The sequence below is a fragment of the Coregonus clupeaformis genome, chromosome 35 (assembly GCF_020615455.1).
Source record: "Coregonus clupeaformis isolate EN_2021a chromosome 35, ASM2061545v1, whole genome shotgun sequence".
NCBI lineage: Eukaryota > Metazoa > Chordata > Actinopteri > Salmoniformes > Salmonidae > Coregonus > Coregonus clupeaformis.
In genome coordinates this window covers 17,305,514-17,330,865 of record NC_059226.1, presented here as the reverse complement: position 1 = coordinate 17,330,865, position 25,352 = coordinate 17,305,514, and the positions used below count along the sequence as shown (strand labels likewise).

General features: G+C 45.0%; 1 protein-coding gene across 1 annotated transcript; it reads left to right on the top strand.

The window, feature by feature from the left end:
* Positions 1-24,655, top strand: LOC123482676 (SH3 and cysteine-rich domain-containing protein 2-like). Its single transcript, XM_045211157.1, has 11 exons — positions 1-109; positions 10,975-11,332; positions 13,636-13,730; positions 16,055-16,145; positions 17,290-17,408; positions 17,878-17,947; positions 18,109-18,197; positions 18,306-18,394; positions 22,725-22,776; positions 23,258-23,395; positions 23,636-24,655. Exons 1-11 carry the CDS (start codon positions 98-100, stop codon positions 23,732-23,734), a joined length of 1,212 nt encoding a protein of 403 aa, XP_045067092.1. The 5' UTR covers positions 1-97; the 3' UTR covers positions 23,735-24,655.
* Positions 24,656-25,352: the final 697 nt, after the last annotated feature.

The window sequence follows — 25,352 nt, the reverse complement described above, 5'->3', positions numbered from 1 at the left end:
AGCAAGGCATACAATCGTACTGGCTTGCTTTTGCCGTCACCGTCTTCCTTGTCCCGCTATGCAGACTGGTATGACGGTATTTGCGTCCCTGGTCTAAATGCAGCATAAGGTAAGAGCACACAACATCCTTTGATGTAGCCTAACAACGCTTAGCCTCACTTGTTGAAATGAGGTTTGTGATTGCATTAAATGCTACCTGACTGCGAGACACCATTTTGAAAGGTAACCTTGACGTAATCGACTATAGAATACATTGTAAAGTGTGTCAGGGTTTAAAGTGCTTTTTCTTGAAGTGCCTTTTTAAACAGATACACAGACAGCAGCCACCTGCCACATCCATTTCTCTCAGGTTGCTTCCATTTACTAGCCTCTGTTCAGACAGTTTTGTCTGTACACAACTGGCTACTGACTGTAAGAGATTGTCTTCTTGAGTCCATCCATGGACCATGATGCATTCAGACATACGCTCACTCAGTCACTCACTCATACTCTCTCTCTCTCTCTCTCTCTCTCTCTCTCTCTCTCTCTCTCTCTCTCTCTCACACACACACACATGCATGCCACACACTATCTCACACAGACACTGAATCAGCTCACACATGCTGCACATTTCTATTGTATTCCAGATTACTATGGTTTACTACATCACCCTGAAGAAGGCACAGTGATGCCAAAACGTTAGTGGTTTACCTAATAAATTACTGGGAGCTTGTATATAGAGGATGCAACTCTCTTTATTTATTTTTAAGCATACAACTTACTACATCACTCTGACATTGCAATCCAAAAATGTTCCTATCATGTCATCACTACTAGGATGAAAACACACTCCTCAATGTCAGCTACTAATATCGCCCTTCATTACTGGGAGCTTAGGTTGTAGTATCAAGGGTCAGTGCCACAATGATTTATCTCTTTCACCGTAAACCCCATGGCTCTGATTGAGGTTGACTCCGGCAGTTTTAAAATAGTAGGTTAATTGCGATGTCTATGGAGCTCCCATTAAATGCTTGAAATTCAGTAGCTTGGTGCCCAAAGACACTTTTTCAGTTGTAGTCTATTAAGAATCCATTAGATGAGCACTGTGGGAAATGTTAAAACCATTCTATCCAAATAAACGGATCAGGGGGCGGGGAATGGACCCTATAGACCGGGTCTGATGGTCTCAGGATGTGGGGGTCTTGCTGTCAGTCTCTCGCACAAGCATGCATACACACACACACACACACGCTGCACACATCCCATCTCTCCGTCTATCCTTCTATCTTATCTTTCTATCCATCTATTTCTCTTTCACACACACACACACACAATGAGAGCCACTCCAAAAGATAAGGCCTCCTGAGTGATTTGATGGGATCAGATATCACACAAGCACAAGGCCATTCTGATGAGAGGGAGATCGAGAAGAATTACTCTCATCATCCTGAAGCTGCCTGCAGCATGTTCCCACTAGTCCCAACTTAGATGAAGGATGTCAGAAATTGAGAGAAAGGCAGAGAGCCAATGAGAGAGAAGGAGAGGAGAGGATGACTCTATAGAGTGTCGCCGCTGGGCTGACTGGGCTGGCTTACAGTGGTGTGTTATGTCCAGATGGCTGAGGTGTGTCTAGGAACAGATGAGATTCTGGAGGAGTGGACAGCAGCCACAAAAATAGCACCCTTCGCGTAGCTGCAGACTGTCATCTATCAACATCTTGAAGAACAATTTGGCCTTAATGGCCATGTACTCTTATAATCTCCACCCAGCACAGCCAGAAGAGGACTGGCCACCCCTCAGATCCTGGTTCATCTCTAGGTTTCTTCCTAGGTTCCTGCCTTTCTAGGGAGTTTTTCCTAGCCACAGTCCTTTTGTTTGGGGTTTTAGGGTGGGTTTCTGTAAAGCACTTTGTGACATCTGTAAAAAGGGCTTTATAAATATATTTGATTGACTTACCACCAGTCTCTTTCCTTAGAAACCCACTGTGATGGCTTTGATCAAGCCTACAGAATACAGGAGAGTTCAGGGAGACTGTATGTGAACTTTAATGACTCCTTCAGTAAGACAGCAACAACACCAAACTTTCAAATTCAATATGCTCTTCCTCAGTTAGCTTTTGAGTTTTTGCTTTAGACTGTGCTATAACATGGTGTCTGTCTTCCCCTCTGAGACTTCTAATTCTCTTCTATCTCCCTTTGGGCAGGGCTCTATTGTTAGAGAGACAGAGACCACAGAGTGATGGGGGGGCATTAATTGGTGTAACACCTTCACTGCTTGGATGTTTATTGATGTGACATCTTGCCTGTCACTGACAGGGATGCACTGCTGTAGGACTGTGGCGCACTGCAGGGAGGAAGCAGTGCAAAGAGAAGGAAACATCCATGTATCATATGATTATGTGTTCACTGGAAAAGCTCCAGATATGCCGCAGGTAGCATGTGCTTTGGCAATTGGGTCTCTCTCGCTCTCTCTCAATTCAATTCAATTCAATTCAATTTAAGGGCTTTATTGGCATGGGAAACGTATGTTAACATTGCCAAAGCAAGTGAAGTAGATAGTAAACAAAAGTGAAATAAACAATAAATATTAACAGTAAACATTACACTCAGAAGTTCCAAAACCATAAAGACATTTCAAGTGTCATATTATGTATACAGTGGGGGAAAAAAGTATTTAGTCAGCCACCAATTGTATAAGTTCTCCCACTTAAAAAGATGAGAGAGGCCTGTAATTTTCATCATAGGTACACGTCAACTATGACAGACAAAATGAGAGAAAAAAATCCAGAAAATCACATTGTAGGATTTTTAATGAATTTATTTGCAAATTATGGTGGAAAATAAGTATTTGGTCAATAACAAAAGTTTCTCAATACTTTGTTATATACCCTTTGTTGGCAATGACACAGGTCAAACGTTTTCTGTAAGTCTTCACAAGGTTTTCACACACTGTTGCTGGTATTTTGGCCCATTCCTCCATGCAGATCTCCTCTAGAGCAGTGATGTTTTGGGGCTGTCGCTGGGCAACACGGACTTTCAACTCCCCTCCAAAGATTTTCTATGGGGTTGAGATCTGGAGACTGGCTAGGCCACTCCAGGACCTTGAAATGCTTCTTACGAAGCCACTCCTTCGTTGCCCGGGCGATGTGTTTGGGATCATTGTCATGCTGAAAGACCCAGCCACGTTTCATCTTCAATGCCCTTGCTGATGGAAGGAGGTTTTCACTCAAAATCTCACAATACATGGCCCCATTCATTCTTTCCTTTACACGGATCAGTCGTACTGGTCCCTTTGCAGAAAAACAGCCCCAAAGCATGATGTTTCCACCCCCATGCTTCACAGTAGATATGGTGTTCTTTGGATGCAACTCAGCATTCTTTGTCCTCCAAACACGACGAGTTGAGTTTTTACCAAAAAGTTCTATTTTGGTTTCATCTGACCATATGACATTCTCCCAATCCTCTTCTGGATCATCCAAATGCACTCTAGCAAACTTCAGACGGGCCTGGACATGTACTGGCTTAAGCAGGGGGGACACGTCTGGCACTGCAGGATTTGAGTCCCTGGCGGCGTAGTGTGTTACTGATGGTAGGCTTTGTTACTTTGGTCCCAGCTCTCTGCAGGTCATTCACTAGGTCCCCCCGTGTGGTTCTGGGATTTTTGCTCACCGTTCTTGTGATCATTTTGACCCCACGGGGTGAGATCTTGCGTGGAGCCCCAGATCGAGGGAGATTATCAGTGGTCTTGTATGTCTTCCATTTCCTAATAATTGCTCCCACAGTTGATTTCTTCAGACCAAGCTGCTTACCTATTGCAGATTCAGTCTTCCCAGCCTGGTGCAGGTCTACAATTTTGTTTCTGGTGTCCTTTGACAGCTCTTTGGTCTTGGCCGTAGTGGAGTTTGGAGTGTGACTGTTTGAGGTTGTGGACAGGTGTCTTTTATACTGATAACAAGTTCATACAGGTGCCATTAATACAGGTAACGAATGGAGGACAGAGGAGCCTCTTAAAGAAGAAGTTACAGGTCTGTGAGAGACAGAAATCTTGCTTGTTTGTAGGTGACCAAATACTTATTTTCCACCATAATTTGCAAATAAATTCATAAAAAATCCTACAATGTGATTTTCTGGATTTTTTTCCTCAATTTGTCTGTCATAGTTGACGTGTACCTATGATGAAAATTACAGGCCTCTCTCATCTTTTTAAGTGGGAGAACTTGCACAATTGGTGGCTGACTAAATACTTTTCCCCCCCACTGTATATACAGTGTGCAAATAGTTAAAGTACAAATGGGAAAATAAATAAACATAAATATGGGTTGTATTTACAATGGTGTTTGTTCTTCACTGGTTGCCCTTTTCTTGTGGCAACAGGTCACAAATCTTGCTGCTGTGATGGCACACTGTGGTTTTTCACCCAGTAGATAAGGGAGTTTATCAAAATTGGGTTTGTTTTTGAATTCTTTGTGAATCTCTGTAATCTGAGGGAAATATGTGTCTCTAATATGGTCATACATTTGGCAGGAGGTTAGGAAGTGCAGCTCAGTTTCCACCTCATTTTGTGGGCAGTGTGCACATAGCCTGTCTTCTCTTGAGAGCCAGGTCTGCCTACGGCGGCCTTTCTCAATAGCAAGGCTATGCTCACTGAGTCTGTACATAGTCAAAGCTTTCCGTAAGTTTGGGTCAGTCACAGTGGTCAGGTATTATTTCACTGTGTACTCTCTGTTTAGAGCCAAATAGCATTCTAGTTTGTTCAGTTTTTTTGTTAATTCTTTCCAATGTGTCAAGTAATTATCTTTTTGTTTTCTTATGATTTGGTTGGGTCTAATTGTGTTGTTGTTTTTGTCCTGGGGCTCTGTGGGGTCTGTTTGTGTTTGTGAACAGAGCCCCAGGACCAGCTTACTTAGGGGACTCTTCTCCAAGTTCATCTCTCTGTAGGTGATGGCTTTGTTATGGAAGGTTTGGGAATCGCTTCCTTTTAAGTGGTTATAGAATTTAACGGCTCTTTTCTGGATTTTGATAATTAGCGGTTATCGGCCTAATTATGCTCTGCATGCATTATTTGGTGTTTTTCATTGTACACAGAGGATATTTTAGCAGAATTCTGCATGCAGAGTCTCAATTTGGTGTTTGTCCCATTTTGTGAATTCTTGGTTGGTGAGCGGACCCCAGACCTCACAACCATAAAGGGCAATGGGTTCTATAACTGATTCAAGTATTTTTAGCCCGATCCTAATTGGTATGTCAAATTATATGTTCCTTTTGATGGCATAGAAGGCCCTTCTTGCCTTGTCTCTCAGATCGTTCACAGCTTTGTGGAAGTTACCTGTGGCGCTGATGTTTAGGCCGAGGTATGTATAGTTTTTTGTGTGCTCTAGGGCAACGGTGTCTAGATGGAATTTGTATTTGTGGTCCTGGCAACTGGATCTTTTTTGGAACACCATTATTTTTGTCTTACTGAGATTTACTGTCAGGGCCCAGGTCTGACAGAATCTGTGCAGAAGATCTAGGTGCTGCTGTAGGCCCTCCTTGATTGGTGACAGAAGCACCATATCATCAGCAAACAGTAGACATTTGACTTCAGATTCTAGTAGGGTGAGGCCGGGTGCTGCAGACTGTTCTAGTGCCCCCGCCAATTCGTTGATATATATGTTGAAGAGGGTGGGGTTTAAACTGCATCCCTGTCTCAACCCACGACCCTGTGGAAAGAAATGTGTGTTTATTGCCAATTTTAACCGCACACTTGTTGTTTGTGTACATTTTATAATGTCGTATGTTTTTCCCCAACCCCACTTTCCATCAATTTGTATAGCAGACCCTCATGCCAAATTGAGTCAAGCTTTTTTGAAATCAGCAAACATGAGAAGACTTTGCCTTTGTTTTGGTTTGTTTGTTTGTCAATTAGGGTGTGCAGGGTGAATATGTGGTCTGTCGTACGGTAATTTGGTAAAAAGCCAATTTGACATTTGCTCAGTACATTGTTTTCACAGAGGAAATGAACTAGTCTGCTGTTAATGATAATGCAGAGGATTTTCCCAAGGTTGCTGTTGACGCATATCCCACGGTAGTTATTGGGGTCAAATTTGTCTCCACTTTTGTGGATTGGGATGATCAGTCCTTGGTTCCAAATATTGGTGAAGATGCCAGAGTTAAGGATGATGTTAAAGAGTTTAAGTATAGCCAATTGGAATTTGTGGTCTGTATATTTTATCATTTCATTGAGGATACCATCAACACCACAGGCCTTTTTGGGTTGGAGGGTTTGTATTTTGTCCTGTAGTTCATTCAATGTAATTGGAGAATCCAGTGGGTTCTGGTAGTCTTTAATAGTTGATTCTAAGATTTGCATTTGATCATGTATATTTTTTTGCTGTTTGTTCTTTGTTATAGGGACAAAAAGATTGGAGAAGTGGTTTACCCATACATCTCCGTTTTGGATAGTTAGCTCTTCGTGTTGTTGTTTGTTTAGTGTTTTCCAATTTTCCCAGAAGTGGTTAGAGTCTATGGATTCTTCAATTACATGGAGCTGATTTCTGACATGCTGTTCCTTCTTTTTCCATAGTTTATTTCTGTATTGTTTTAGTGATTCACCATAGTGAAGGCGTAGGCTTAGGTTCTCTGGGTCTCAATGTTTTTTTCTTAGGTTTTTGCATTATTCATCAAACCATTTGTCACTGTTACTTTTCTTCGGTTTTCTGTTAGAGATTTTTTAGATTTGATAGGGAAGCTGAGAGGTCAAATATACTGTTTAGGTTTTCTACTGCCAAGTTTACACCTTCACTATTACAGTGGACATTTTTTTCCAGGAAGTTGTCTAAAAGGGATTGAATTTGTTGTTGCCTAATTGTTTTTTGGTAGGTTTCGACACTACTTTCCTTCCATCTATAGCATTTCTTAATATTATTCAGTTCCTTTGGCTTTGATGCCTCATGATTAAGTATTGCTCTGTTCAAGTAGACTGTGATTTTGCTGTGGTCTGATATGGGTGTCAGTGGGCTGACTGTGAATGCTCTGAGAGACTCTGGGTTGAGGTCAGTGATAAAGTAGTCTACAGTACTACTGCCAAGAGATGAGCTATAGGTGTACCTACCATAGGAGTCCCCTCGAAGCCTACCATTGACTATGTACATACCCCGCAGGTCTGGGAGAGTGTCTCGCTGGTCTGGGCGGGGTGTCTGTTGATCTGTTGCTCCTGTGTGAGGTGTTGTGTCTGCGGTTGAGGGCGATATCCTTTAGGGTCCGGGCGAAGGTGGACACTGCTGCCCTGTATAGGTGGATTTGGTCGTAAAGGCTGTTCACATCCAGGGTGGTGTGGTGGGCCAGGTAGACATTTGGTTTTGATGCACAGTCACGGGAAATACTTGCGTTTACCTGCTGTATGGTAGCAGGGTGGAAGTATTCTCTCTGTCTCTGTCTCTGTCTCTGTCTCTGTCTCTGTCATTGACTGGAGAGTGGAATGGGCGGGTGATGAGCTGTGAAGGTGATGGAGGGTGTCTGGGTGAGGGGGCGGAGGAGAGGAGCAGGTACTGCTGATGTGAGGAGGTGAAGAGAGGAGGGGAATGGGGGTGGAGGTGCCAGCCAGGTAGAGCAGCTATCCTTTTATCTGGAGTTTGGTTTCACACAGCCTAGCACAGTATGTCTGGAAGAAATACAGAGAGAGAGAGAGAGAGGGGGAGAAAACGTGTTTGTGAGTGTGCTCTGTGTGTGCCCATTGTTTGAACAATGTGTGTGTGTGTGTGTGTGTGTATAAGTGTGTGCGTGCAGAGAGAGCTAGAGAGACTGTGCTCTTGCATCTCTCATTCAAAGTGGGACTGTGCCGTTGCCATGCATAATGAGCAGCTTTAGTCTAGCAGTGAAATCTACATACATTCAACAGTTTCATATCCCTTCTGTTTTTCTTGCATATATGATAAAGAACAAAAGTGTTTATATTACCCTTAGTACCTGATTGGCTACTTTAATCATCTCACAATAGGATTCCCTTGCATTTAATTGGACCTTAGAAACACTGTTGCATAGCGTGATCATTTGTGTCTTTCCTCACTATTCCTCATCCTCTCTGGCCACCTGTTTTTGCTCTTGTTTCATATCAACATCATCAACCTACACAGCATCTGCATCCCCACCGCTTCCTCCATCAACACAGACTCTGCAGATATTTGTATCTTCATTAGACTAATGTTAGGTCTCTTGTCAGCATTTTAAATGAGTCCTCTGTTTACATTTTCTCTCCAATTCCCCACTGGCAGGGTAGAGAACTCAATATAACACCGACTGAACCTAGCAGCAGCGTGCGTGCGTGCATGCATGTGTGGGCGGCGTGCGAACATGTATGGCGTCTCTTCCGACATTATTCATTTAGACTTAGGGACGTTTCCCAGCAGGTTATTTATACTGTATCGTCTGCCAATCGTTTCGCTTACATCTCCAGACAGAGCAATTCCCAAGAGATGTTGCTGTGTGTTTGTGTGTTCTGTTTGTTCCCCTGTATTTCATTTTGAGAGCTGTCCATAAACTCTCTCCCAGGGCTGCAACAGTGTTCGGTGCTCAGCACAGCTTTGACCTGTGAGTTGAACAGTTAGACAAACAGACACTAGAGAGAGATTCTTCTTGAAGTGGGGGTTGGTTGCCCATGATATATTGCAGAGAGGGGGGAAACGGAGAGAGAAAGGGAGAGAGAGAAATGAAAAGACAGAGAGAGAAAGAAAGCTTTTCCTTTGAGGCAGGCCTTCTCTTATCCTGGCTGACGCACGACCCATTTGACTACACAGGACGTAGAGAAACTGGTGGTAGCAAGACTTTCCCTAGACTTTCTGACATGATTGCCAGCCTGATATTATCATGAAATTGCAGGGGATAGGCATTGAATAGGGCAGTTAAGGGACTAGTTCACACATATATATGCCAGGGTTGGATGTGTACAGTAGCTAGGTCACGTGGGTTTTGAATGCAAAGGACATAATACACATAGAAAGTACATCAAACATTCATTATGAACTGGAGCCTTGCGGATTACTATGCATAAAGCGAACTGGAAGTACTGTATGTTAATTTTGGCGTTGCTTCAGAAATATAAGCTGTGGACCTCTCAGCTAATATTAAAATAGAGGTTAACAAGGAATTCTCTTTGGCTGCGTCCCAAATGGCACCCTATTCTATCTATGGTGAACTGCTTTTGACCACGGCCCATATGCACTATAAAGGGAATAGAGTGCTATTTGGGAAGATCAGCACAGAGGCTTGATTAGATAAGCTCTAATTGAGACATGTTCTAGCATGGTGCAGGCAGCAGGCTACGCCAACCATAGTAATAGAATCTAGATTTCATTACCATGACGCCAACGCTTCTTTCCTCTGAGTTAACATGCTCTGTACAAACGCATGACGCACTGCACCACACCTTATGGTAGCTACGTAGGGAGCACTGCACTGACAGGTGTGTCAAACCAAACAGCCTCTCCACTTCAATTCTCAATCCTCATAGACTCAGATGAGCAACAGTAGTCAAAAGATTTGACACGGCTAGAAACACACACTTGACACAAACAAGCACACACACACTTCTATGCTCAATAACACGTACAAAGGAACACTGGGTAACTATCTGTCTTTATGACTCACACGCTCTCTTTGGACAAACTGTTTTCATCTCCTATTCCCTGCACAGTGCAGGGAGCTGTGTCTGTGGTGGATCAATGGTGTGTCTGCCTATACTGTCTGTTCTTTTAGATTCAGACAGAGAGGACAACGCTCTCCTCTCTCTGCTAGCTCTTCTTCCTCCAGTCACCTCTATACTAGTCACCTCTATACTATCTGTGACAGATACTTCACCACAGCACCATCCATAACACCTAACTCATGATGTATTATCATCAATATCTCGGGCCTGAGGAGCAGGTTGGCATTTATTGTCATGAATCTTGCCCTGGAGGCAGCTCTGCAGTGGTCACTAGCTAGGACAGCCACAAAGTCATAACATCTGTTTGTGTTTTTGGGTCATTGTCAATTTAACCACACTGCTAATCCTAATGCCTTGACCTAACCTTAAATGAAGACCAAAAAATACATTGTTTTCATGACATTTTACGATAATAGCCTATTTTGACTTTGCAGATGGCCCATCTAGCAGGAATTGTTCAGTTCTGCCTCCAGCACAAGATTCATGACAATAAAAGTCAACCTGCACATGGGGAGCTCATCAGTCAGTTAGGGGACATGTACTTATTTAGGTAATCAATGCAAGTTGGAGAGACAGAGAGACAGGATACAGGAGTGATGGCTTGGACATGTGTTCATTTATCAGTCATGCAGGAACAGCTTGGTCAATAGAGCTGATAAGGAATGAATGATAGTCACGTCATGTATGTGGGGTAAGGATGCTGTGTGTATAATCCTGTGTGTGTGTGTGTGTGTGTGTGTGTGTATGTGTGCATTGCATGCATAGGTGTGTGTGTGTGTGTGTGTGATGTGTGTGTATGTTAAGCCCAGCACCCGTACTGACAATGAGCCAGAGGCAGGCTGGTGTGACGACATCATCAATAGGCCCTGTAAAGGTACTGAATCAGATAAGGAGCCAGGAGATTGGCTGCTGATAGCTGGTGATAAGGCTGCTGGGTTAACTGGCTCAGTCCCAACGTGGAATAGACTTTGAATTGACGTCTGTGCCCAGTGGGTTACCGCTAACAACCTTACATGAAACCCAACTAAATGGGATTTCACAAATTAATCTTTCCCATGTGAGTGCTAATGTCCTTTTGTGCTGTCGGTTTTCCATGAAATGGTATTGCACACGGATGGCCTTGTGAGCTCTCCAAACAGTTATACAGCACTACTTGTTTATGGAACTACCTGTTTTATGGAAACGACTTGGTAATGGAAAATTGCTTGTTTGTCCTCTTGGGGAACAACTGTTATTGTACCTGTTAAATCCCTAACGTGTTGGTATCTGTTGTGAATCCTCCTCTTGCTCTCCTCCCTCCTCTTTCCCTCCCTGCAGCTCCAGCGTCTGAAGCGCTCCCTCTCCTTTAAGACCCTGATGCGCAGTAAGAGTGTGGAGAACTTCTTCCAGAGGTCCTACAGCGACGCCCGTCTCCCCCCAGACTTCATCACCGACCCACCACCCCCCTCCCCGCCCCCTGGCTCTCCCCTTGCCAGTGAACGCTCACCCTCCCTCTCTCCGTCACTCAGCCCTAACCCCTCCCTCTGCTCCCACTCTCCGTCTCTAAGCCCCTCCCCCTCGCTGTCCTCCAAGGCCCCGCCCCCGGCCCGCCACCTGACGCAGGTGACCCACTGCTTCCAGGAGCACGTTTTCCGCAAGCCCACCCACTGCCAGCTCTGCAAGCACCTGATCGTGGGTAAGGTGCCTACTTTACTCCCAGGCCTCTCAGCACTACCAACCTGCTTAGGCCTCAGTGTCTATGTAGGGTTAGTTGCTTCATTCAGCCATTTATCCGGGTTGCTTGATCTTGTATTTCTAGCTGGTCAGTAATATTACTTTATTAGGTTACTGCCACTATCCATTACACTAGAATCCACTTGACTACTAAGTGAACAGACTTCAAAGGCAGCACTTGACTAGGTAGCTAATGACTGGAATAATTAGTTGAATTTACTCACATAATTTAATTCCTATTCAATAGTAATAACAAAGTAATATTGATAACAGTGAAGCAAACATTAGGTGGACTATAATTGGAATTTATGCAGGAGAATAGCAGAGGTACCATAGAAATGGTATTTCACTCCGCTCATGTGTGTATCCTTGGTTTTCGGACATAAAACATACAGTATGGTTGGATTGAGAAGCTGAGGGCAAGTCTAGTTCGTGTGTTCACGTGCCCTTGATTTGATATGCTGCTGCGTGTGTAGAGGTCCCTTAACATTCTCATACTCTTTTCCTCTTTGCTAAATCTACTTCCTGTCACCATGATTGATTGCAAAAGCTATTAGTGCTTGTGTTTGCTTACATCATCGTTTTTTCTTCAACGCACCAGCTGATCCAGCTGTCCTGTAGCCTGCCTCATCGCTCCCAGTCTCTCCTCTCTCTCCCCAGTCTCTCTGTCGCTCTGTCTCTCCTCTCTCTCTCCCAGTCTCTCCTCTCTCCCTCCCAGTCTCTCTGTCTCTCCTCTCTCTCTCTCCCTCTCCCAGTCTCTCCTCTCTCTCCCAGTCTCTCCTCTCTCTCTCTCCCTCTCCCAGTCTCTCCTCTCTCTCCCAGTCTCTCTGTCTCTCCTCTCTCTCCCAGTCTCTCCTCTCTCTCCCAGTCTCTCTGTCTCTCCTCTCTCTCCCAGTCTCCTCTCTCTCCCAGTCTCCTCTCTCTCCCAGTCTCCTCTCTCTCCTCTCTCTCCCAGTCTCCTCTCTCTCCCAGTCTCCTCTCTCTCCCAGTCTCATCTCTCTCTCCCAGTCTCATCTCTCTCTCCCAGTCTCTCCTCTCTCTCCCAGTCTCTGCTCTCTCTCCCAGTCTCTCCTCTCTCTCCCAGTCTCATCTCTCTCTCCCAGTCTCATCTCTCTCTCCCAGTCTCTCCTCTCTCTCCCAGTCTCTGCTCTCTCTCCCAGTCTCTCCTCTCTCTCCCAGTCTCCTCTCTCCTCTCTCTCCCAGTCTCTCCTCTCTCTCCCAGTCTCTCCTCTCTCTCCCAGTATGTCCTCTCTCACTCCAACTCTCCACTCTCTCCCAGTTTCCCAGTCTCGACTCTCTCTCCCAGTCTCTCCTCTCGCTCTCCCAGTCTCTCCTCTCTCTCTCCCAGTCTCTCTGTCTCTTCTCTCTCCATCTCTCCTCTCTCTCCGTCTCTCCTCTCTTTCCCAGTCTCTCCCAGTTTCTCCTCTCTCTCTCCCAGTCGCTTCCCTCTCTCCCAGTCTCTCCTCTCTCTCCCAGTCTCTCCTCTCTCTCTCCCAGTCTCCTAGTGCAGTTTGTAACTGAGCTAGAGCAAATAGAAGATTCAGTTCAATTAATGTTTTTATGGTTTGTGTTTCCACGTCTTTGTCATGGATTGGTAATCATAGGGCTCTAGACTAAATCCTTCTAAACAATATGTTTGGCACCAGTGAATAAGTAAACCTTTAACTGGAAATAAATTGTTTGGATGACTCAACAATGCAGCTGAATGTCTTAGGGATTATCTTCTCTCTCTCCAACATATAAAAGAAAAACGCAAAGCTAATTATATCAAGAAAAAGGACAAAGAACATTTATCCACTCTAACTACGCTTGTTTCTAAGACAGTGCTTGATAAGAATTGGTGTGTCTAAAAAACAAATAGAACCCAAATGCCTCCAGCTGGTTGTGAGTCTCTCCATGTTTTGAGAAGGACCGTTGATGATGCACTGCTTAGTTCAGCAGGCAGTGCCAGCACAATAGAAATAGGGCAGTGCTTGATCAACCCTCTCTGGGTGACTGAGATGAGATTTACATCAAACAGGAACCTGCTCTGATCACATGCCAACCTTATTTATTACTACATTCTGTCTCTTCCTCACAGGTGTCTGTCCTTGTTTTAACTCTCCTCTTTCCTCTTTTCTTTTTACCTCTCCATCTCTCTACACCAAACCTCTCTTATCTCCTCTCTCCATCTCTCTACACCAAACCTCTCTCTCTCTCTCTCTCTCTCGCTCTCTCTCTCTCTAACCCCACTCTCTCTCTCTCTCTCTCTCTCTCTGTCTGTAGGTAACTCTAAACAGGGTCTTCGGTGTAAAACCTGTAAGATGGGCGCTCACCTGTGGTGCACCTCAGAATTGTCCCAGCAGCCATGCAATGGAAAGGTATGTCCGTCCGTTCTTCCGTCCGTCCCCCCCCCTTCCCACTGCCCCTTCCCCACACACACTCCCCTTGCAGTACTGGCCCCAAGGCTGAGTTAGTGCTTCTCAAGGTCCTGCCCATGTATGCAGTAAAAAAGTGCTAACAGTATGGGTACACATAAGGAATGGGCAGTGAGTACGCACCTGTGTTTTTGTGTGTGTGCGTGCGTATGCTGTGTGTGCATAGATACTGCTGATGCTGGATTTTGTCCATCTTCTCCAAGTCATTTAAGGTTTAGAGGCTGACGTTTGGCAACTCGAACCTTCAGCTCCCTCCACAGATTTTCTATGGGATTAAGGTCTGGAGACTGGCTAGGCCACTCCAGGACCTTAATGTGCTTCTTCTTGAGCCCTCCTTTGTTGACTTGGCTGTGTGTTTTGGGTCATTGTCATGCTGGAATACCCATCCATGACCCATTTTCAATGCCCTGGCTGAGGGAAGGAGGTTCTCACCCATGATTTGACGGTACATGGCCCCGTCCATCGTCCCTTTGATGCGTTGAAGTTGTCCTGTCCCCTTAGCAGAAAAACACCCCCAAAGCATAATGTTTCCACCTCCATGTTTGACGGTGGGGATGGTGTTCTTGGAGTCATAGGCAGCATTCCTCCTCCTCCAAACACGGCGAGTTGAGTTGATGCCAAAGAGCTCGATTTTGGTCTCATCTGACCACAACACTTTCACCCAGTTCTCCTCTGAATCATTCAGATTTTCATTGGCAAACTTCAGACGGGCCTGTATATGTGCTTTCTTGAGCAGGGGGACCTTGCGGGCGCTGCAGGATTTCAGTCCTTCACGGCATGGTGTGTTACCAATTGTTTTCTTGGTGACTATGGTCCCAGCTGCCTTGAGATCATTGACAAGATCCTCCCGTGTAGTTCTGGGCTGATTCCTCACCGTTCTCATGATCATTGCAACTCCACGAGGTGAGATCTTGCATGGAGCCCCAGGCCGAGGGAGATTGACAGTTATTTTGTGTTTCTTCCATTTGCGAATAATTGCACCAACTGTTGTCACCTTCTCACCAAGCTGCTTGGCGATGGTCTTGTAGCCCATTCCAGCCTTGTGTAGGTCTACAATCTTGTCCCTGACATCCTTGGAGAGCTCTTTGGTCTTGGCCATGGTGGAGAGTTTGGAATCTGATTGATTGATTGCTTCTGTGGACAGGTGTCTTTTATACAGGTAACAAGCTGAGATTAGGAGCACTCCCTTTAAGAGTGTGCTCCTAATCTCAGCTCGTTACCTGTATAAAAGACACCTGGGAGCCAGAAATCTCTCTGATTGAGAGGGGGTCAAATACTTATTTCCCTAATTAAAATGCAAATCAATTTATAACATTTTTGACATGCGTTTTTCTGGATGTTTTTGTTGTTATTCTGTCTCTCACTGTTCAAATAAACCTACCATTAAAATGATAGACTGAGCATTTCTTTGTCAGTGGGCAAACGTACAAAATCAGCAGGGGATCAAATACCTTTTCCCTCACTGTAGATGCCATTGGTATGTAGGGGAAGTCAGGTCCCTGAACAACATTGTTTGAAATTCACTGAGAAATTCAGGAGCTGTTGAATGGAGAATAAAATACTGTACTGAGAAGTTGAGAGGGAGTGTGTGAGAGAGGGAGGGAGGGAGAGAGAGATATGGAAGGATTATCTACGATGAGCCAGAATATCTATGAAAGGAACAAAGAAACGCCATTCATCCCTGTTCCTTTGCCCCTGTATAATGACAGTGCTAATAGCTCATCTCAATATCAGTACACAGGGAAATCAATATCTCCATTGAAACAGTCCCCGTGCCTAATTCAGTGTGAAACTGTTTGTGTGTTCTGTGTGCAGTTGTGATAGTGTAGGTAGTGTGTGTGTGTGTGTGTGTGTGTGTGTGTGTGTGTGTGTGTGTGTGTGTGTGTGTGTGTGTGTGTGTGTGTGTGTGTGTGTGTGTGTGTGTGTGTGTGTGTGTGTGTGTGTGTGTGTGTGTGTGTGTGTGTGTGTGGGTGTGTGGGTGGGTGGGTGCGCGTGTTGAGACCCCTGCAGCAGGTTTAATTGATTTACAATTAAGCCAGAGAAAACACAGTGACGTTAGCAATCTTGTTTCTTTCAAGATACTCATGTATTGACTTTTGGCAGACAGTTGCTGCTAAGTCCGCCCTATCTCATCCTCTCTCTCTACTTCAATTACTGTAATGTAATTCCATAAATTAGCTGAATAAAAAAACCAGCAACACAGGCTATAAAAATGAATGAATTTAAACAGAAAATCCTGATTATTATCCCTCCTCTGTGTGTGTTAGTCTGGGGTCGGGGCATTCAAACGGAACTTCAGCTCTCCCATGCTGGTCAACGAACAACTGGCTGTCGTCAAAGAGGTGCAGCCCACCCAAGGTGAGCATGCCCGGTAAAGAAAGTGTGTGTGGATTTGTGTATCTGCATCCAGGTGTGGGGTGTCGTGCATGAATACATGTGTGTATTCTGCACATTTACATTTAGCAGACGCTCTTATCCAGAGCGACTTACATGAGCAATTAGGGTTAAGTGCCTTGCTCAAGGGCACATCGACAGATTTTTCACCTAGTCGGCGCGGGGATTAGAACCAGCGACCTTTCGGTTACTGGCACAACGCTCTTAACCACTAAGCTACCTGCCACCCCACATGTCCATCTGCATGTGTGTGTCCCATCCTAGCACCCCGAGGAAGTGGACGTGATTATTGTCCTTCACCCTATAGAATAGATCCATATGAATAAGGGTCAGCTCTCATTCCACCTGCTGTCCCTTCCTTCTTTCCTTGTTTCCTTCCTCCAGCCATCCATCCGTGTTCAGTTAACCTGCCCCCTCACTTCCACCACCATAACCCCAGGTCTGTCACTGACGTCTGGGCTTCTGACCAAAAATGGGACCCTATCCCCTTGGCACTGTCAAAAGTAGTGCACTATAAAGGGAATAGGGTGCCATTTGGGACACAACCTTGGGTCTGGTTCTGAGCCAAGGCAGGCTGGGAATATCACCTGTCATCACACACATCAGGTCAGACAGAACAGCCCATCTGGCTTCCATTACAGTGACTGTTGAGCAGGGAAATGACTGGTTTAGTTTTAGTTAATTCTAGGTTTAAATTGATGGAGCTCTACCTGGAATAGAGAACCAGTCCCAACTCGCTCTGACTGAAACTCTGAAAAAACATGAACTCAATACAGCCTCTACCACTAATGCTTCAATTTCATCTCACAAAACATTGAAACGACAATGTACTTCCTGAAAATACCAATGTACAAACTTGTAAAGAGCCTACTGGTGCCCCTCTGTCAGATCTTAAGTATGTCACTGTCTGTCTGGGACTGTGTCATTAAAGCTATATTTAGAGCTCTGGACAGGGCCTCCCTTAATGGCAGTTATGATGGCAGTTATACGTATGATCCCAATCTGTGATGCTGCTTCTAAGAGGTTGTGTGTGTGTGTGTGCCTGCTTGCACTCGTGTGTGTCTGTGCGTGTGTCCCTGTAAAGGTTTTAATATATGTGATTTATCAGGGGCAGGCCGGGGGCGTGGTGTGGACCCTATTTACGCAGCCCTGCGCTATGGGACGTCCCTGGCCCAGATGAGCCGCTCCAGTTTTGGGAGCATGTCCGAGTCGCCCACGCACAGCCAGGTATGACGTCACCACCTGTACCATGGGGACACAGCCTGTTAATTAGTGACTCTATAGATGGTGGCTTCATCTTCATGTGACCCTGTATCGATCTTCACATGTTCCATCACCTGCATGTGAGCCTATTTATTTTGTTCTGTTGTGGTTCCGTACAACAGGAAGGCTGATTAAAAATAAATGATTAACCCTTATTTTACCAGGTAAGTTGACTGAGAACAGATTCTCAGGCTCTGAGTCATAGAGATATACTGTAGCTGAGAATTATAGTTTAAGGGAGGGAGAATGGCTGGTATATGTTTATGACAGAGAAAACTACAGAAACACATTGTACATCCTGAATAATTGAAAAGAACAGGGTTTAGTGTTTTACTCGATGTGTCCCGAGTTTGTCCTCTCTCACACTGTTCCATCTTTTCCTCTATGATTTGTTTTCTTAAAATCCTCTCTTTTTTTATTATCTGTTTCTCAGGGGGAAGGAGGAGAGGAGGGGGGGCAGAGGCAGTACAGCATGGAGGAGGAGATGCCACAGGAGACGGGGGGTAAGAACGTGTGTGTGTGTGTGTTTGCATGCATGTGTGTGCCCTCATGTATTTGTGTGTGTGTGTGTGTCTTGAGAATGTACATGCTTGCTTGTGTGTGGTGACGTGTCCTGTCTGACCTGATCGTTCAGGCTGAGTGACCCATCTCCTCTGTCTGTCAGATCTGCCTCAGTGTGAAAACGAGAAGACTGAACCGGAGGATGGGGGCAGTGAGCAGCTCCAGGAGCCTGTGGAGGAAACCAGTGTGAAGGTAGACACACACAGTCCTTTTCCGGCTAGCTGACCTTATGTTCAGAGACGCTATATTTAACTGAAACATTTCCGTCTGTATTCCTTCTCCCTGTCTGCCTCCATCCAGGTGCCCAAGCGTATTGAGGTTCACTCTATCCACACTTATGTAGCGCTCTACAAGTTCCTGCCTCAGGAGCACAACGACCTCGGACTAGAGTGAGTGAACGAATGGGGTCTGTTTGTGTGTTTGTGGGTTTGTGTGTGCCCTTCAGTGCATGTGTGTCCTTCTCAGTATTTTACTGCATCTGTCATTTCTTCAAGATTAAAACGTCCTTACCATCTGTAGAAGGGACAATGTGAAGGAACCCTTAAGGAGGTGCAGCCTGCTAATTATAAAACACAACGACCATCACCGCCCACAAATACACACAGCCCGCTTTGGGGGGATGAATAAAGACACTGAAAATGAATTAGAGATGAAAGCATGAGGAGAAATATGGAGGGACTCGATAGAGAGAACAGCTTGAAACAGACATGAGCACAGGGGGAGAGGAAAGAACAGCGTGGTGGGGGAAGGGAGAGATGAAAGAGAAGCAAAGAATGTCAGCAGAACAGAGAAGAGGGTAGAAGGGAGTGAGAGGAAGAGGAGGAAGGAAAGGGATGAGGGAGGAAAGATAGGAGTATAAAGATCAGGATGTGTGTTAGGGAGAGGAGAAGAGCTGTGGGTGCAGGTAAAAAAGAGGTACATCGCCATGGGGATGGTTCACAGCCATCTGGTGTCTCACGTGTGTGTGTGTGTGTGTGTGTGTGTGTGTGTGTGTGAGAGACAGGCCAGGACGATCAAATAGGGCAGCAGGGAGAGCAGAGCAGACACCCAAGGGACTGCATATAGAGAATTTGTGTAATGGGGACAGTACAGTAGCTCTGTGTATATAGGACAGTACAGTACACTAGCTCTGTATATAGGGCAGTGGATACTGGATAGTCTGTGTACATCAGTCTGATTAATGTTTATGCGTTTGTGAGTGGTGTGTGCTTGTTGTCACGAACCGGCTCAAGTTCGTAACAAAAGGGAGACACGTGGAGACAAGGAATACTCAAAGTATATATTTATTAACTAAAGTAAACTAAATCAAATAACAATGGTGTGTGTAATCAGTAATCAGTAGTGTAAGTGAGTGTTTGCATGCATAAATGTAATATGGAAAGGTGTTGAAAGGTGCCAAAGCAACAACCAAAAAGCCACAAAAATACCACAACCAAAGTCAAAGTATCTGCCTGGAGAGAGTCTCGTCAATGAATGTGGAAGAGGTCCATTTATGCTGGGACACACCCGGCCCAGGTGTTTCCAATGTAGCTGACGACCCTCCCAACTCCGCCCACCGGCATCCTAATAAGGAAACAAGAGCAAAGAGAGAATACGGCAGACAGAGTGGGAGGTCGTCACACCCCCCTCCCCCATAAAACCGGGGACCAACAAGGACCCCGGACCAACGTACCAGCCCCTGCGTCCCAAACCGACAAATTGTACATGTTCACACCTCCACTTGCCCCAACCATCATCCTCCTCCCCAGACCTCAGCATCCTTTACACACAGGAAGCAACCTTTAATAGGAAAGAAGAACACAAGACTAGGAGGGGACAAACAGGAAAGATAGAACATGACAAAACCAAACAATGGTCAGTCACATCATTATTCAGGAACAGGGCGCACGAGAGAGCGCATCAGCAATCACGTTATCAGTCCCCCGGATGTCCCGCTCATCTAGATGGAAGGATTGTAAAAATAAATACCATCTCATTATCCTCTGATTAGGACACCTCATGGACCTCAAAAAGGTGAGAGGGTTATGGTCGGTGTAGACCACAATAGGTATTACTCCCGACCCGACATACACTTCAAAGTGTTGTAGCGCCCATATGAGTGCTAATGCTTCTTTTTCAATGACCGAATAGTTCAACTGATAATGGTTAAACTTTTTGGAAAATAAACTAACAGGCCTCTCAACCCCAGCCACATCTGCTTGCAGCAAAACTGCACCTGCCCCCACATGACTAGCATCCACCTGCAAGGTAAATGACAAATCCACACAAGGAGCAGCCAGCACCGGAGTTGAGTTAAGCAACCCCTTTGCATCTTCAAAAGCCTGTTGACAACGAGAAGACCATACGTACACAGCCTTAGCTTTCAGCACATCTGTCAAGGGAGCGACCACAGTAGAGAAGTTCCTACAAAAACCACGATAATACCCAACCATTCCCAAGAAACGCATCAGTTCCTTTTTAGTAGTTGCTGGTGGAAAAGCATCAATAGCTACCACTTTAGCCCGAACAGGACTCACTTCACCCTGCCCAACCACCTTTCCAAGGTATGTAACAGTCGCCTGAGCAAACTCACATTTAGCCAAATTTATCGTGAGGCGACCCGCAGCCAGACATTGGAACAAGGCTTGAATACGGGACAGATGTTCCTCCCAAGTATCTGCATATATCACTACATCGTCCAGATAAACAGCGCACCCGGCCAGACCAGAGACAACCCTGTTCATAAGTCGCTGAAAAGTGGCAGGCGCATTACGCAGGCCGAAACTCATAACCGAATACGAGTACAGACCAAAAGGTGTAATAAAGGCAGAGATTTCACGTGCCCTACTCGTCAGTGGCACCTGCCAATAGCCCTTTAACAGGTCAAATTTGCTCACAAACTTAGCTGCGCCGACTTGATCAACGCATTCCTCCATCCGAGGAAGAGGAAATGAATCCGGCTTAGTGACATCGTTTACCTTACGGTAGTCCGTACAAAATCTGTTTGTTCCATCCGATTTACTGACCAAGATACAGGGAGAAGCCCAACTGGAGAAAGAAGGCTCTGCTATTTTACTCTCCAGCATGTACCTGACCTCAGCATCCAGACAACGCAGTTTCTCTGAAGAAACTCTATAGAACCGTTGACGAATGGGGTCAGCATCTCCAATGTCAATATCATGTTCTATTAAGTTTTACGTGTAGGTGTATCAGAAAACAACCCTGGAAATCTCCGAATCAGACCAACCATCTCTTTCCGCCCATCAACAGGTAGATGAGTAAGAAGGCTATCTAAAATCTCCAGTGTCTCTGAATTTTTCAATCTACCCTGCAGTATGCAATCGTCGGGACCAGGAACATCTTCCTGCTCCTGCACAGACCTAGCATGACCAGAACCCAGGGAAATAACAGTATCAGCCAAAAGAACAGCCTTACCGTCCTCTGTAGACTCCCACTGTTCAGTCTCAGAGGAACGTGCATAATAGGGTTTTAACAAATTGACATGGCACAGTTGGTGTGCTTTCCTCCGTTCTGGAGTGGCAACTAGATAATTTTGCTCAGTGTACTGGCGCACCACTGTATATGGACCTTGAAACTTGGCTTGAAAAGGAGAACCAACAATTGGCAGCAGAGCCAGAACCTGATCACCTGGACTAAAGTGACGAGGCTCAGCTCGATCATATATGCTCTTCATCCTGTCCTGTGAAGATGATAGCTTCTCTTTAGCCCAAAAAAATCATGATAATAATGTTTTTTCTTTAAATGGTTATGACGGTTATTTTATTTTCATGTCGCTCTTCATCTTTAAACGTCGGTTACACGCTTATACGGTCATTGTGCCAGCTGTATGTTGTGCATGCATGTCTGCGTGTGCGTTTGGTTTTCTTTATGGTCTGTGAGTTGTGAGTTATTCTGTATGTATAAAGTGTGTGTGTGTGTGTGTGTGTGTTTGCACAGGTATGTGCGTGCATACATACGTGGGTGCGTGCGTCCAGGCATGCGTGTGTCTGTATGAGAGAGAAAGATGGAGAGGTAGCAAGACAGAGTTACTGTTTTTCAGACACCGTGCTTACAACCAAGATACCTATATGTACTGTATGTACTGCAATACCCCCAGCTATGACAATACAGTTATGACTACATTTATTGCAGAAAATAAAAATATATTTCTCTCCAGTATAATTATGTTTGTCATTGCTGGACTGTTAGCGGCTGCAGTATCATTGCCAATAAATAGCAAGGGCAAATAATTTTTATAGTAGGTGCCAATGATTGGAACTATTACTCCAGTTACACATCCAAAGATTGGTGCTATTTTAAACATTGTGTGTAGGCATCAAAGTCACCTGTTCCTTACCTACATTTTATTCATTTAGCAGACGCTCTTATCCAGAGCAATTAGGGTTAAGTGCCTTAATCAAGGGCACTTCGACAGATTTTTCACTTAGTCGGCTCGGGGACTCGAACCAATGACGTTTCAGTTACTGGCCCAACGCTCTTAACCGCTAGGATACCTGCCGCCACCTCTATGAGTCATGGGAGGGGAGTTAATCCCCAAGTGAGTACAGTACTCAGTCTATAGTCCCTATACTCTGTGGTCACATTTGTTTGAAATCCTGCACACACTCTCCCTATATGGTTCTCTTCTCTTTTTTCAATGCTGGCTTTCATGTACTCTCTCCCCTGCTTTTTCTCCCTCCCCCCTTCCCTTATCTTCCTCTCTTTCTTTCTCTCTCTCAGGCCTGGTGATCGGGTGCTGGTCACTGATGATTCTAATGAAGAGTGGTGGAAGGTGGGCAATTAATAATCTACACCACTGTAAATGTTTTTGGCCTCTCCTAAACATCCAGGCAGTCAGAAATAGAAACATGATTTCCTCAGAAAATCACTTTAAGAGGGAAACATAGTTACATTCATTATCGTTGTGACCTGAAAGAGCTTTTTATTCAGTTGGTAATGAGCTTCAGTCACTCTCAATGTTCTGGATCTGGTTGCTTTCAGTCTCTGTCAGAGAGGTGCAAGGCTCAGTAATAACCCTTCAGTGCCTAATACTCACCTTAGAGCACAGAACACTGGTACAGAAACACATACACTCACTTCACAACAATACTAAAACACTAAAAATCATACACATCCAGGCAAAGTAAATTAGAACATAATTGTGAACACCCAACTCCAAACAAGTATTTGTCACCATGGATACAGAACTGTATTTATTTATTTATTTATTTGAGTATATGTCATATTTACTCTACGTGTCATATGTGTGACAGGGGAAGAGTGGAGACAAGGTGGGCTTCTTCCCTGCTAACTTCGTCCAGAGGGTGCGCCCAGGGGAGAGGGTGTGGAGGGTCACCCAGCCTGTCTCTGCCAGCCGAGGGATGGGCCACATGCCAGTGAAGGAGGATCAGGTGAGACATTCATTTTGTCTCATCTTTCTTACTTTGCCCTGTAGTTGTGCCAAAACCATAAATGTCTTGTCTGCTTCCACTGCTTTTCTATTTGAACCTTCCTAAACAACCTTGTCTCTTTTTACCTCTCTCTCTCTCCCTCCCCCCTCCTCTTCCTCTCTCTCTCTCTCTCTCTCTCTCCCCCCCCCCCTCTCTCCCCCTCTCTGAACCCCTCTCTCTCTCTCTCTCCCTCTCTGTCAGATCTGTGTGGGGAAGAGTGAGGACAGTGAGGGTTTCCTGAAGCTGAGCAGTGGGAAAAAGAGAGGACTGGTCCCTGCTGAATCCATTGAGGAGATCTAACCTCTGTCTCAGTACCAGCCCCCCGTCTCTCTCTCTGTCCAGCACCCTGTAACCTCCCCACACACCCCTTTAAGGCCTGAGGAGGACCAGCTAGTCCGGGGGCATACTATCGCCCCTCCAATACCACCATCGTGAGGCCCACCACCCTACTAAACTGAGTGGGGAACAGTGACAGTTAAGCTTGTGAATTACAGGTGATGTGGAGGATGCCCCAGCCTTATCCTTGCTGACCTTGTCTCCTACACCCCAAAGTAGCTGACAACCAGGACTTGAAAGGGTTGGTTTCCCTTCCACAGTAGGTTGGCCTAGGTGTTGTGGAGGACCAGCCAAGCCCCCAATGCCCCATGTTTTCCTGCTGTAATGTACATTAGTGTATTAGTGAACTGGGTTTATCTGTAGTCCACACGACAGCGGTAACAGTTTTAGGACCGAAGGACTGGCTGCTGTGGACTCCAGTAACTGCCCTCAGGAAGGAAGGAACTTTGAGACTATTTTCTGGCTGGTGAGTCTGTTCTCTGTGTGTGATTGGACCTGTTCTTTTTCACTCCTCTATGGCTGGATATCATGAGGCTGAAGAATGCAGGATTAAGGCTGTCGCATACTATCCAGTCGAAACGTGCCACGCCGTTTCGCGCATATATTATGCTGAAAATGTGTGCCGTTTTTTGTTCGCTTTGGTGTTCGGCAGGTTTTGTTTTGTCTGTTTGCGCACGCAACATTTTTTATTGGGGCAAGTTGAAGTTCGGTAGCCGACGTCTACGCCCTTTCGTCTGTAATTGGTAAACTGTAGTGTTTTCAAGCGAAGGTCTTTAAGGGAGTATGAGAGCACAGTCGTGTGCTTATGCCTAGCCAAGTTCTGCTAGGACCAAACAGGACCTAGTATTAGTATACGTTACCTTTATCAGGAGGATGTACTTGTGTTGTGTGAGTGTGGGGGGTAATATTCCTGGACACTGCATGTAAGAAAACATTTGTTCTTTCTCTGATGAACTAGAACAAGTGTCACACTCCCGATGACATCATCACAGATGGACACCTACTATGATTATAGTAATTCATTTAAGAGGTGACCATGAAGGAGATAATGCCGGTGTCAGTGAGATGTTCCAGATACTGGTGATGGGTTTAGGTTTAGGTGCTTGCATTTTCTCTTATACTTTCCTTTAGTCCACCTTCTCTCTCTCTCTGTCGCTTTCTGTCTCTCAATTCAATTCAATTTCAATTTAAGGGCTTCATTGGCATGGGAAACGTATGTTAACATTGCCAAAGCAAGTGAAGTAGATAGTAAACAAAAGTGAAATAAACAATAAATATTAACAGTAAACATTACACTCCGAAGTTCCAAAACAATAAAGACATTTCAAATGTCATATTATGTATATATATACAGTGTTGTAACAATGTGCAAATAGTTTAAGTACAAATGGGAAAATACATAAACATAAATATGGGTTGTATTTACAATGGTGTTTGTTCTTCACTGGTTGCCCTTTTCTTGTGGCAACAGGTCACAAATCTTGCTGCTGTGATGGCACACTGTGGTTTTTCACCCAGTATATAAGGAAGTTTATCAAAATTGGGTTTGTTTTCAAATTCTTTGTGGATCTCTGTAATCTGA